Source organism: Oncorhynchus nerka, linkage group LG5, assembly GCF_034236695.1.
Source record: "Oncorhynchus nerka isolate Pitt River linkage group LG5, Oner_Uvic_2.0, whole genome shotgun sequence".
Taxonomy (NCBI): domain Eukaryota; kingdom Metazoa; phylum Chordata; class Actinopteri; order Salmoniformes; family Salmonidae; genus Oncorhynchus; species Oncorhynchus nerka.
The window spans coordinates 62,630,265-62,644,307 of NC_088400.1; the positions used below are offsets into that span (position 1 = coordinate 62,630,265).

General features: G+C 36.7%; 3 protein-coding genes across 3 annotated transcripts in view; 2 read left to right on the top strand and 1 right to left on the bottom strand.

The window, feature by feature from the left end:
• Positions 1–731, top strand: part of LOC115129831 (protein FAM163A-like) — a 2,802-nt gene extending 2,071 nt beyond the window's left edge. Inside the window, exon 3 of the mRNA XM_029660578.2 lies at positions 1–731. This exon is cut by the window's left edge and continues 1,540 nt beyond it. The gene's annotated coding sequence lies outside the window, so the exon portion shown is untranslated.
• Positions 732–1,431: 700 nt separating this feature from the next.
• On the top strand, positions 1,432–11,979 carry LOC115129825 (rab GTPase-activating protein 1-like). Its single transcript, XM_029660569.2, has 8 exons — positions 1,432–2,010; positions 2,758–2,826; positions 3,136–3,246; positions 3,760–3,864; positions 8,954–9,037; positions 9,258–9,329; positions 10,144–10,410; positions 10,561–11,979. Exons 1-8 carry the CDS (start codon positions 1,900–1,902, stop codon positions 10,750–10,752), a joined length of 1,011 nt encoding a protein of 336 aa, XP_029516429.1. The 5' UTR covers positions 1,432–1,899; the 3' UTR covers positions 10,753–11,979.
• A 106-nt stretch (positions 11,980–12,085) lies between these two features.
• LOC115129835 (cocaine- and amphetamine-regulated transcript protein-like) lies at positions 12,086–13,484 on the bottom strand. Its single transcript, XM_029660581.2, has 3 exons — positions 13,205–13,484; positions 12,982–13,065; positions 12,086–12,669 (listed from the first exon to the last, which is right to left on the bottom strand). Exons 1-3 carry the CDS (start codon positions 13,337–13,339, stop codon positions 12,562–12,564), a joined length of 327 nt encoding a protein of 108 aa, XP_029516441.1. The 5' UTR covers positions 13,340–13,484; the 3' UTR covers positions 12,086–12,561.
• Between the last annotated feature and the right edge of the window lie 559 nt (positions 13,485–14,043).

Genomic DNA, 14,043 nt, shown 5'->3' on the forward strand with positions numbered 1-14,043 from the left:
ATTTCTATTAAAAATGACATCATCATACACAGCAGGGCAACTTCCTGCTTACAGACTATTTGCACTGTTCGTTGAGACATGCCCATATTGGGAAGAGCCAGTGACAGATTGGAATTTTGTTGTTGATGATGTCTCTAAACAGGAAGTTGACCCGTGGTGTTGTTGATGATGTCTCTAAACAGGAAGTTGACCCGTGGTGTACGATGATGTCATGTAGCTGAGTCTCCCTTTAAAATGAACTCTGAAGATGAATTCCACGTTTAATGCACAGTGTTCCTTTTTGAAGATAAACCAATATGTGTATCTGCCTGGACTCGTCTGTGTTTCTTCACTAACAATGAATCCAATAATATATACCATTTAGCAGACACTTTTATCCAAAGCGACTTGTGTGCATTCATTTGTGGTTTTATTACGTATGGGTGGTCCCAGGAATCGAACCAACTCCACTGCCGTTGCAAGGACCACGCTCTACCAACTGAGCCCCGCAAATGAAAAGCAGACTCAGAAATATGTCGAATACATATAAATAAGCAACGACACAATGTCAATCTAGACGCTAACGTTATGATGCTTTGACACAACCTGGTTGTTCTGTGGGCCTTCTTTAAAGGTAGTTGTATGGCGTCTGTGTCCATGAGTTGTGTGAACAGGACTTGTTCATGACCACCTGTCTCACTCTGCTGTTGGCAGATGGAATGACATAGACACCACTGCAACCTGGAGCCAGATGAGGCCGTTTTAAAACAGTAATATTAGAACTGTTTTATAAGAATAAAGGATCATAAATGGTTGAATATGAGTAAAGACGGTTTCATGTGTTGGTCTTTGTTTCCCTTGGGTTGCATCTTCTGTGTTGTGTTCAGATGTATTGTAAGTATTACTGTAGTGGCAGGACCAGTTTAAACTCCTGACAAACCCCTTTCAACCCTTGTCTTCTGGAGACGATAGCACTGTGAGGAGAGGCACACACACACACACACCGCGCACGCACACACACACAAACACCACACACCGCGCACGCACACACAAACACACCACACACACAAACACTCCACACACACCACACACACACTAAACACTCCAGGGTAAATATCCTAAATACCAGGCATAGAACAGCGTGAACCTTCTTACCTCTCAGTTGACAACACCAGGGCATCATTCAAATGTGTGTTCTACGTGTGTGTGTGTGTGTGTGTGTGTGTTGACTGGGTTGGGGGGTTTCAGGGTGGAGGAGTGTGAATCTCTTTACAGGGGAGCAATAGAGAGAGAATGAGAGGAGGGTGAAGAGAATAAGAAAGGGGAGGACAGCAGTAGGTGTGTCTGTGTCACACACCTCATATATATAAACCCTGTCAAACCTGTACCTCTTCATTGGTATGTGTTTCTGTGTGTGTGTAGTCCACTGCTGTACCTGCCTGCTAGCTAGAGTGTGTCTGTGTGTGTAGTCCACTGCTGTACCTGCCTGCTAGCTAGAGTGTGTCTGTGTGTTTCATACACGTTGGACTACGCCCTTGGACTTGACCTTTGGACTACCTGAGGTAGTTTACCTGGCTTTCAGCTGTTGTCGAAGCTCACCAGGTTTTTCACAGGTACCGTCTCTGACCTGCTGGAGTTCACCTGTTAGAGGGAGCTCAGCTGTGTATCAACACGTGCCTCTCTGGTACTGGAGTTTACCTGTGTGAAGGAGTTTACCTGTGTGAAGGAGTTTACCTAGCTGACTGGAACACCTGTTGGAATTCTGACCAACTAATTATTGGAGCTTCTCTCTCCTGCTGGGGTTCACTTACCTCAGAGCAGAGACCTGCATCCTCCAGCTGTGTGTGTGTGTGTGTGTGTGTGTGTGTGTGTGTGTGTGTGTGTGTGTGTGTGTGTGTGTGTGTGTGTGTGTGTGTCAGGATGATGGAAGAAGTGTCTATCAGGGTGGCATATGACACCCACATCATAGACCAGATGACCGAGGAGGAGATACTGGCCTGCCTGATGGCCGAGTCTATACCCAAACACACGGTGAGACCACAACCATTAAACAACCATACCCAAACACACGGTAAGACCACAACCATTATACAACAATCCCAAACACACGGTAAGACCACAACCATTATACAACAATCCCAAACACACGGTAAAACCACAACCATTATACAACCATAAAACAATTGTTGCTGTGTCATAGAGCATGTGGTCAAACAACAACAACAGCAACAACCCCCGACTACAGTATTATAGGACAGCCCTCTAGTGGCCGTGCAGTAAACTCCTGTATCATCTCCCCTGCTCTAAGGCAGGACATTCACAACAAGGACCAGGGTTACTAAGCATTTGCACCAGATGTAAAGGTTGAACTTGTTATCTTTTTAGGAGGTTTGAAGACTTATTTTCTTTCATATTTTCCTAAACATATTATTACAGTGTTGTAACGATGTGCAAACAGTTCAAGTACAAAAGGGAAAATAAATAAACATAAATATTGGTTGTATTTACAATGATGCTTGTTATTCACTGGTTGCCCTTTTCTTGTGACAACAGGTCACACATCTTGCTGCTGTGATGGCACACTGTGGTTTTTCAGTAGATATGGGAGTTTATCAACATTGGATTTGTTTTCAAATTCTTTGTGGGTCAGCCTACTTCTGCTCTCTCTCTCTCTGTTTGTGTGATATAACTTTCTCTCAATCAAACTTAGCTGTTGTTTATGTATGCTGAGCCTGTGGACCGTTCTCTCACTCAACCTTGACTGTTGTTGTTCTACAGGTTCCCAGTAAGAAGGCCACACCGAGAGAGAACCAGACGCAACAGGATGACCACGTAGATAGATACCAGGTAGGACCAAACTGTTAACACTTTGATGCGTATTAAACCTAACCCCCCCCTCCCTCCCTCCCTCCCTCCCACCTCCACCCAACAATACAGCAGAACCCCACCCACTATCACCACTCCCCTCCCCCACTTAAACAGTCAGCACCCCCTTTACACCCAAAACCAGCACTCTCTCCACCCCCCAAACCCACCGGAATGGGTGTGCCACATTCTATAGCAATCTATAGGGAGAACCTAACCGTGCTCCATATTCTGTGCATTCTAAGGAGGTAGAACCTGACTTTGTGTTCTCTGTTCTGTGTGTTCCTGCAGAGGGAGAACCGTCAGCTGCAGCAGGACAGTCTGCGTCTGGAGCAGGAGAATGATGTTCTGGCCCACAGACTGATCACCAGCAAGATCTCCCTGAGGACTGACCTGGACCAGGTACACCACTCACCTACCCCACATCACCCCCACATCAACCCCTAGCCCCCTACTTCCTAGTCACTCACCCCATTCCCCTGGCTCCTAGTCACTCCCCCTAGCCCCCTACTTCCTAGTCACTCACCCTATTCCCCTGGCTCCTAGTCACTCCCCCTAGCCCCCTACTTCTTAGTCACTCACCCTATTCCCCTGGCTCCTAGTCACTCCCCCTAGCCCCCTACCTCCTAGGCACTCCCCGAGCCCTCTAACTGTAGGCACTTCCCCTAGTTTACTACCTCATTTACTACCTCATTCCCTATGGACAATAACATTTTCTACATTCTCAGAAAAAAGGGTTCCAAAGGGGTTGTTCGGCTGTCCCCATAGGCACTTGTGTAGACAGACAGACAGACAGACAGACAGACAGACAGACAGACAGACAGACAGACAGACAGACAGACAGACAGACAGACAGACAGAATGAATGAATGAATGAATGAATGAATGAACGAACGAACGTTGATGGGCCCACAGGCGGAGGACAGAGTGAATGAGCTGACCAAAGAGCTGCTGAAGACCAGAAAGAGATTAAAGAACGCAGAGGAGGAGAAGAGAGGGAAAGAGGAGGAGGCTGCTCAGGTAATCTCTTCTATCCATCCATCCTTTATGTTTCCATACTTCGATGTATGGTATATTATATTCTAATTTGGGTAATAATGTAATATTTTATTCTATTTATGGTAATAATGTAATATTGTGTTCTATTTATGGTAATAATGTAATATTATATTATATTTATGGTAATAATGTCATACTGTATTCTATTTATGGTAATAATGTAATATTGTGTTCTATGTATAGTAATAATGTAATATTATATTATATTTATGGTAGTGATGTAATATTGTATTCTATTTATGGTAATAATGTAATATTGTGTTCTATTTATGGTAATAATGTAATATTATATTATATTTATGGTAGTAATGTAATATTGTATTCTATTTATGGGTAATAATGTAATATTGTATTCTATTTATGGTAGTGATGTAATATTGTATTCTATTTATGGTAGTGATGTAATATTGTGTTCTATTTATGGTAGTGATGTAATATTGTATTCTATTCATGGATATTCTATTTATGGTAGTGATGTAATATTGTATTCTATTTATGGTAGTGATGTAATATTGTGTTCTATTTATGGTAGTGATGTAATATTGTATTCTATTCATGGATAATAATGTAATATTGTATTCTATTTATGGTAGTGATGTAATATTGTATTCTATTTATGGTAGTGATGTAATATTGTATTCTATTTATGGGTAGTTATGTAATATTGTATTATATTTATGGTAGTGATGTAATATTGTATTCTATTTATGGGTAGTGATGTAATATTGTATTCTATTTATGGGTAATAATGTAATATTGTATTCTATTTATGGGTAATAATGTAATATTGTATTCTATTTATGGTAGTGATGTAATATTATATTATATTTATGGTAGTGATGTAATATTGTATTCTATTTATGGTAATAATGTAATATTGTGTTCTATTTATGGTAATAATGTAATATTATATTATATTTATGGTAGTAATGTAATATTGTATTCTATTTATGGGTAATAATGTAATATTGTATTCTATTTATGGTAGTGATGTAATATTGTATTCTATTTATGGTAGTGATGTAATATTGTGTTCTATTTATGGTAGTGATGTAATATTGTATTCTATTCATGGATATTCTATTTATGGTAGTGATGTAATATTGTATTCTATTTATGGTAGTGATGTAATATTGTGTTCTATTTATGGTAGTGATGTAATATTGTATTCTATTCATGGATAATAATGTAATATTGTATTCTATTTATGGTAGTGATGTAATATTGTATTCTATTTATGGTAGTGATGTAATATTGTATTCTATTTATGGGTAATAATGTAATATTGTATTCTATTTATGGGTAATAATGTAATATTGTATTCTATTTATGGTAGTGATGTAATATTGTATTCTATTTATGGGTAATAATGTAATATTGTATTCTATTTATGGGTAATAATGTAATATTGTATTCTATTTATGGGTAATAATGTAATATTGTATTCTATTTATGGGTAATAATGTAATATTGTATTCAATTCATGGTAGTGATGTAATATTGTATTCTATTTATGGTAGTGATGTAATATTGTATTCCATTTATGGTAGTGATGTAATATTGTATTCTATTTATGGTAGTGATGTAATATTGTATTCCATTTATGGTAGTGATGTAATATTGTATTCTATTTATGGTAGTGATGTAATATTGTGTTCTATTTATGGTAGTGATGTAATATTGTATTCTATTTATGGTAGTGATGTAATATTGTATTATATTTATGGTAGTGATGTAATATTGTATTCTATTTATGGGTAATAATGTAATATTGTATTCTATTTATGGGTAATAATGTAATATTGTATTCTATTTATGGTAGTGATGTAATATTGTATTCTATTTATGGTAGTGATGTAATATTGTGTTCTATTTATGGTAGTGATGTAATATTGTATTCTATTCATGGATATTCTATTTATGGTAGTGATGTAATATTGTATTCTATTTATGGTAGTGATGTAATATTGTGTTCTATTTATGGTAGTGATGTAATATTGTATTCTATTCATGGATAATAATGTAATATTGTATTCTATTTATGGTAGTGATGTAATATTGTATTCTATTTATGGTAGTGATGTAATATTGTATTCTATTTATGGGTAGTGATGTAATATTGTATTATATTTATGGTAGTGATGTAATATTGTATTCTATTTATGGGTAGTGATGTAATATTGTATTCTATTTATGGGTAATAATGTAATATTGTATTCTATTTATGGGTAATAATGTAATATTGTATTCTATTTATGGGTAATAATGTAATATTGTATTCAATTTATGGTAGTGATGTAATATTGTAAGTCGCTCTGGATAAGAGCGTCTGCTAAATGACTTAAATGTAAATGTAATTGTATTCTATTTATGGTAGTGATGTAATATTGTATTCTATTTATGGTAGTGATGTAATATTGTATTCCATTTATGGTAGTGATGTAATATTGTATTCTATTTATGGTAGTGATGTAATATTGTGTTCTATTTATGGTAGTGATGTAATATTGTATTCTATTTATGGTAGTGATGTAATATTGTATTCTATTTATGGTAGTGATGTAATATTGTATTCTATTTATGGGTAATAATGTAATATTGTATTCTATTTATGGGTAATAATGTAATATTGTATTCTATTTATGGTAGTGATGTAATATTGTATTCTATTTATGGTAGTGATGTAATATTGTATTCTATTTATGGTAGTGATGTAATATTGTATTCCAGTTATGGTAGTGATGTAATATTGTATTCTATTTATGGTAGTGATGTAATATTGTGTTCTATTTATGGTAGTGATGTAATATTGTATTCTATTCATGGATAATAATGTAATATTGTATTCTATTTATGGTAGTGATGTAATATTGTATTCTATTTATGGGTAGTGATGTAATATTGTATTATATTTATGGTAGTGATGTAATATTGTATTCTATTTATGGGTAGTGATGTAATATTGTATTCTATTTATGGGTAATAATGTAATATTGTATTCTATTTATGGTAGTGGTGTAATATTGTATTCAATTTATGGTAGTGATGTAATATTGTGTTCTATTTATGGTAGTGATGTAATATTGTATTCTATTTATGGTAGTGATGTAATATTGTATTCTATTTATGGTAGTGATGTAATATTGTATTCTATTTATGGGTAATAATGTAATATTGTATTCTATTTATGGGTAATAATGTAATATTGTATTCTATTTATGGTAGTGATGTAATATTGTATTCTATTTATGGTAGTGATGTAATATTGTATTCTATTTATGGTAGTGATGTAATATTGTATTCCATTTATGGTAGTGATGTAATATTGTATTCTATTTATGGTAGTGATGTAATATTGTATTCCATTTATGGTAGTGATGTAATATTGTATTCTATTTATGGGTAATAATGTAATATTGTATTCTATTTATGGGTAATAATGTAATATTGTATTCTATTTATGGGTAATAATGTAATATTGTATTATATTTATGGGTAATAATGTAATATTGTATTCAATTTATGGTAGTGATGTAATATTGTATTCTATTTATGGTAGTGATGTAATATTGTATTCCATTTATGGTAGTGATGTAATATTGTATTCTATTTATGGTAGTGATGTAATATTGTATTCCATTTATGGTAGTGATGTAATATTGTATTCTATTTATGGTAGTGATGTAATATTGTATTCTATTTATGGGTAATAATGTAATATTGTATTCTATTTATGGGTAATAATGTAATATTGTATTATATTTATGGTAGTGATGTAATATTGTATTCTATTTATGGGTAATAATGTAATATTGTATTCTATTTATGGGTAATAATGTAATATTGTATTCTATTTATGGGTAATAATGTAATATTGTATTCTATTTATGGGTAATAATGTAATATTGTATTCTATTTATGGGTAATAATGTAATATTGTATTCTATTTATGGGTAATAATGTAATATTGTATTCTATTTATGGTAGTGATGTAATATTGTATTCTATTTATGGTAGTGATGTAATATTGTATTCTATTTATGGGTAATGATGTAATATTGTATTCTATTTATGGGTAATAATGTAATATTGTATTCTATTTATGGGTAATAATGTAATATTGTATTCTATTTATGGGTAATAATGTAATATTGTATTCTATTTATGGGTAATAATGTAATATTGTATTCCATTTATGGTAGTGATGTAATATTGTATTCTATTTATGGTAGTGATGTAATATTGTATTCTATTTATGGGTAATAATGTAATATTGTATTCTATTTATGGTAGTGATGTAATATTGTATACTATTTATGGGTAATAATGTAATATTGTATTCTATTTATGGTAGTGATGTAATATTGTATTCTATTTATGGGTAATAATGTAATATTGCATTCTATTTATGGGTAATAATGTAATATTGTATTCTATTTATGGGTAATAATGTAATATTGTATTCTATTTATGAGTAATAATGTAATATTGTATTCTATTTATGGGTAATAATGTAATATTGTATTCTATTTATGGGTAATAATGTAATATTGTATTCTATTTATGGGTAATAATGTAATATTGTATTCTATTTATGGGTAATAATGTAATATTGTATTCTATTTATGGTAGTGATGTAATATTGTATACTATTTATGGGTAATAATGTAATATTGTATTCTATTTATGGTAGTGATGTAATATTGTATTCTATTTATGGGTAATAATGTAATATTGTATTCTATTTATGGTAGTGATGTAATATTGTATTCTATTTATGGTAGTGATGTAATATTGTATTCTATTTATGGGTAATAATGTAATATTGTATTCTATTTATGGGTAATAATGTAATATTGTATTCTATTTATGGGTAATAATGTAATATTGTATTCTATTTATGGGTAATAATGTAATATTGTATTCTATTTATGGGTAATAATGTAATATTGTATTCTATTTATGGGTAATAATGTAATATTGTATTCTATTTATGGGTAATAATGTAATATTGTATTCTATTCATGGACATGTATTTACCGTTTCACAGTTGAAGGAGGTGTTAAGGGCAAAGCTGGACAAGGCTGAACCAGAGGTGAAAAGGAGCTCAGGCATCATCTCAGACTACAAACAGGTACAACACGCACGCACGCACGCACGCACGCACGCACGCACGCACGCACGCACGCACGCACGCACGCACGCACGCACACACACACACACACACACACACACACACACACACACACACACACACACACACACACACACACACACACACACACACACACACACACACACACACACACACACCTACACACACCTAATGCTATATTGTTTCCTCTGTCTGTCAGATCTGTTCCCAGCTGACCAGTCGGGTGGAGAGGCAGCAGGCGGCCCACAGAGAGGACCTGGACAAACTCAGGGTGAGGATGTATATGGAACTGTCTGATGATGTCACAGTTTGACAATCACACAGTTTGATGATATAATTTGTTCTGAATGGAAATCACCCCTCCCTCTACAGTGGGGCCAAAAAGTATTTAGTCAGCCACCAATTGTGCAAGTTCTCCCACTTAAAAAGATGAGAGAAGCCTGTAATTTTCATCATAGGTACACTTCAACTATGACAGACGAAATGAGAATTTTTTTTTTCTGAAAATCACATTGTAGGATTTTTTAAAGTCCCCCCCCCCTTTTTCTCCCAATTTCGTGGTATCAAATTGTTTTTTAGTAGCTACTATCTTGTCTCATCGCTACAACTCCCGTACGGGCTCGGGTGAGACGAAGGTTGAAAGTCATGTGTCCTCCGACACACAACCCAACCAAGCCGCACTGCTTCTTAACACAGCGCCCTCCAACCTGGAAGCCAGCCGCACCAATAAGTCAGAGGAAACATTGTGTACCTGGCAACCTTGGTTAGCGCGCACTGCATCCAGCCCGCCACAGGAGTCGCTGGTGCGCGACGACGCGAGGCAATACTTATTTTCCACCATAATTTGCAAATAAATACATAAAAAATCCTACAATGTGATTTTCAGGATTTTTTTCTTCTCATTTTGTCTGTCATAGTTGAAGTGTACCTATGATGAAAATTACAGGCCTCTCATCTTTTTAAGTGGGAGAACTTGCACAATTGGTGGCTGACTAAATACTTTTTTGTCCCACTGTACATGTTCATAATAAAACACTTTTGAACTCTCTCATCAAACCCCTCCCACCCTCTCCTCCCTCTCTCAGAATGCTGTGCTGGCGTGTTCTCGCTGCCGACAGGCTCTAGATTCTCCTGTTATGGAAGGCTTCGGTTCCACAGCCCCGTACCAGAGAAGTATCAGCACCAGAGAACCAGGCCAGCAGAGAGACCAGGAAACAGAACCAGACCAGCAGACGACTGGTACCAGGGAACAAGACCAGGAGAAGGTGTGTCTGAGTGGCCAGGTCACAGAGCTGGAGAAAGAGCTGGCCCAGACTAAACTACAGATGGTGGAGGCCAAGTGCAAGATCCAGGTCAGCTCAGAGCACACTACACACTTCATAGTTTACACTACACACTTCATAATGCACACTACACACTTCATAGTGTACACTACACACTTTTTTTGTGGACAGTACACACTCCATATTGACATATGATGTGTTGTGTTGTCCCCTGTTTAGGAGCTGGAACACCAGAAGGGGGTGCTGCAACGTGATCTCCAGACAGCTAGGAACAGCTGGCTCAGTAAGACTGTGAGCTCCATACGGTCAGCCGGAGGGGGTCTGCAGAGCAGCAGCCTACCCAGTGGGAGAGCCTCAGCAATGGGGCGTTCTCTCCATGGCCTCCCCCTCTCAGCCTGGAGCTCCAGGTGACTGTCATGGGCCCCCAGGAAGGACCGGGGGGAGACGTCTGACAGAGAGATGGAAGGGAGGGGGAGAGACAGCAAGAGGACATACTGAGAGTATAGATAATATGTATTGGAATGATTAGCCATGTCTATTGGTGACTGTTTGTTTCTGCATTCTAGTCCCTATTTTGGTTTTATTTGTTATTGTCATGTTTTATTTTCAATATTTTATTATTGATACAGGAATTGTATGTTTTATGTATTGCTTTGGCTGCATTGTGTTGTCCCTAAAGCGTGTGAATAACTGAATCCAATGATCAAACCATACATCCCAATGCTAACACTCCTTTCTGCATGCACACACACACACACACACCACTCTTTAAACAAAACTCCAAACTGGTATTACTTGTATGGCACCCAGTCCTTCATTCAAAACCTTTCATTGTGCATTCATTTTTTGATTTGATTTGTTACATACAGTACATCTCTGATCTTGTCAATATCAGATTTTCTTTTTAACTTACAGTGAAGTAAAATCAATAGTCATCATTGTAGTACATTCAAGTATATATCCATACTTTTTATGTTTCTACATTTACAGACATTTTCATTAAATAGTTCTCAAAATCTGTAGCAGACAAACCAGTTCACATGTAAAGTCAGCCAGGTCACCCGGGATACAAGTATTCGACGTCCATCCTTATCTGAGGATCTCTGGAGATGATGTGGAAATCGGCCACTAGGAGCAACGATGAACGCTGTTGCCTTCAAGTAGGTTGTGATTTTCATAAGCATCTGCCTCTGATTCCAAATTTTGGAAGTTTGAATCCAGCGATAGAAAGTTGTTTTTGACATAGTTGTTTTAAGCCTATCCCAAACCTTAACCCTTACCTTAACCTTAAACATTTAGAAATGTTCCGTTTTCAAACAACTTCGAAATTTGAAGTTTGAGAAACATGGACGAATGTGTAATTATGACGTGAGACTGTGAGATCTAGTTGTGTAATGTATAGGTTTACCAAACATATAAGTGATCGTCAATTTAGAGCAGTCTGATTAAGTAATAGTTAATGGTCTTTTAACAAAAGAGAAGAGAAACATATCAAAAGTGAGCATCGTATTGTGCATGGCAGTTATGTTATGTGAACATGTATTTCCAGATGAAACACCGATTCAGTTTGATGAAAATGTGACTGTATGATTTTGATTGTGAAATACTTGGTCAATTGAAAATGTGCTTAAAGTTTTGAAACAACTGCCTTTTTGGTGATCTGTTTTGAGTTTTGTACTAAGAGTAGTGAAAAGGTACCACATAGCCTACTTGTTAAAATTGCACTGAAGCGATACCAAAAAACTGTAAATCAAGGACTTTATTAATCACATTGAATTTCTTTGTACTTAGTCAAAATAGACGAGACAGCAGAGAGCACAGATGAAGGGAACAAGTTGGGTAGTGTCTTAAATGACACCCTATTCCCTATAAAGTGCAATACTTTTGACCGAAGCAACATAGGACTGACACATAGGACTCGGGCCAAAATAGAGCATTATAGGGAATAGATTGGTATTTGAGATACAGCCTTTATGTTAGACAACAAACCCTCCATTACACACCAGGGTCACGTTCAGGACAGGAGAGGGCAACATACTGAAAGTAAAGCTGATATGATTCCTATTTACTTCACATGTCAGATAGAGACATGTCTGTTCAACATACAATATTTCTGTCTGAACGTTCCACATCTGAATGTGATCCACAGAATGAGGAAACAGCTTCTGTTCTCTCTCTCTCCCCTACCTACACTGTTTGTCATTTTCTCTTCTTCTCTTCTTACAAACACTTGAGGACATAGAAGTTGCAGGTCGTCCCACGCGGACATCCGCACAGCGTTCCGACACGCGCACCCTTGCGAACAGCGCACTGCTCGCCTGCGTCACACTGGAAACAAACCGTTTGTTTATTAATTGAATTATGATGATGGTGGCATCTGTCTCCAGACTATGGGATTCTGAAACATCTACACCGGTTTCCCAGAACCAGATTAATCCTAGCAACGCCTAAATTATATATTTTTTAAACACGGTCAATTGAGAACCTTTATCGAAAGTCCCGTTTTAACAATTTGAAACGCAATATACGACTAGACTCAATTAATAAGTAAAATGCATGATACAGACAGGCAAACTACTTAAAAACGGTTGACAATAGGACTTTAACCACTTTAAAATGGTTGATCAGGTCTACTCTTACCGACGGCAGCCAGCCGAGCTTCTTTTCTGATAACGGCATCTGTTTGTTCTTCAGTTTCTCCAGAACTTCTTGCAAAGCTTCAATCTACATGACAGAGAAAAACAACAATTATAGACTTCTATAGATGTAGCTAGAAAACAATTACAAAGATAGGGATGAATCGACTAAACTAACACATTGACAAACCAAACAACTTCACAAACATAAAACAATTTAAACTTACCAGATCCTTCTCTTCTTGTGATTTGTGGGGGAACTCTAGAGCGCGAGTCTCAAACTCCAACGAGGTGTCGCCGTCAGCGAGACAGAGACATGCGCAGCAGGAGGCGGCGAGGAAAAGCAGTAGAATGCTGGCCATGGTGCTGAAACAACCAGAAGGGATGGAGATACAGCGGGGCCTCTGCAGGTGGTTAGCAGGGGCTTGGTGAACACTGGGCCGGCGAAGTGGGCTATGATTCGGGGTGATAGACGCTATGAGTTGATTTTATAGCGTTTGCTGACGTCATACAGCTACTGTAATATGTATGACCACTGACATGAGCGGAGCGACAGAGGTAACCACTGACCGGAGAGGGTCATACGCACGCACATACACGCGCCAGAGGATGTTGTGATGGAGAGGCGTTGTCTGATAGGACACCTCTGTTCACCTCTTTCCAATAATCCCAGGTCACAGCCCCTGGCTGTTGAGACCAATCTTTAATCAGCATCCAATTTCCTCTTGGGTGTGTGTGTGTATGCCTAACCTCTCATTTGCTCATTTGGTCCAGGAGAACTGTGTACACAGTGAGCAGGCCTGAGACTCTACATCACAGGCTAATCTCACCAACCCACCTCTCGCTATCTCACACACACAAACGCATGCACACGCACACACATACAATACTATTTCCAAGCAAGAATTCTGCTTAGGAGTGGTTTTTGTGGAGAGGGGGAAACTGAAAACCAGCTTTTATTGGCTGAGAGGTTTGGAAGTCTTTGTCTATTCATCAATTTACTGCATTGTGATGGTCACCATGGATGGTCACCAAGGTGAAACCCCGTCCCATGCAAACCTGCTGA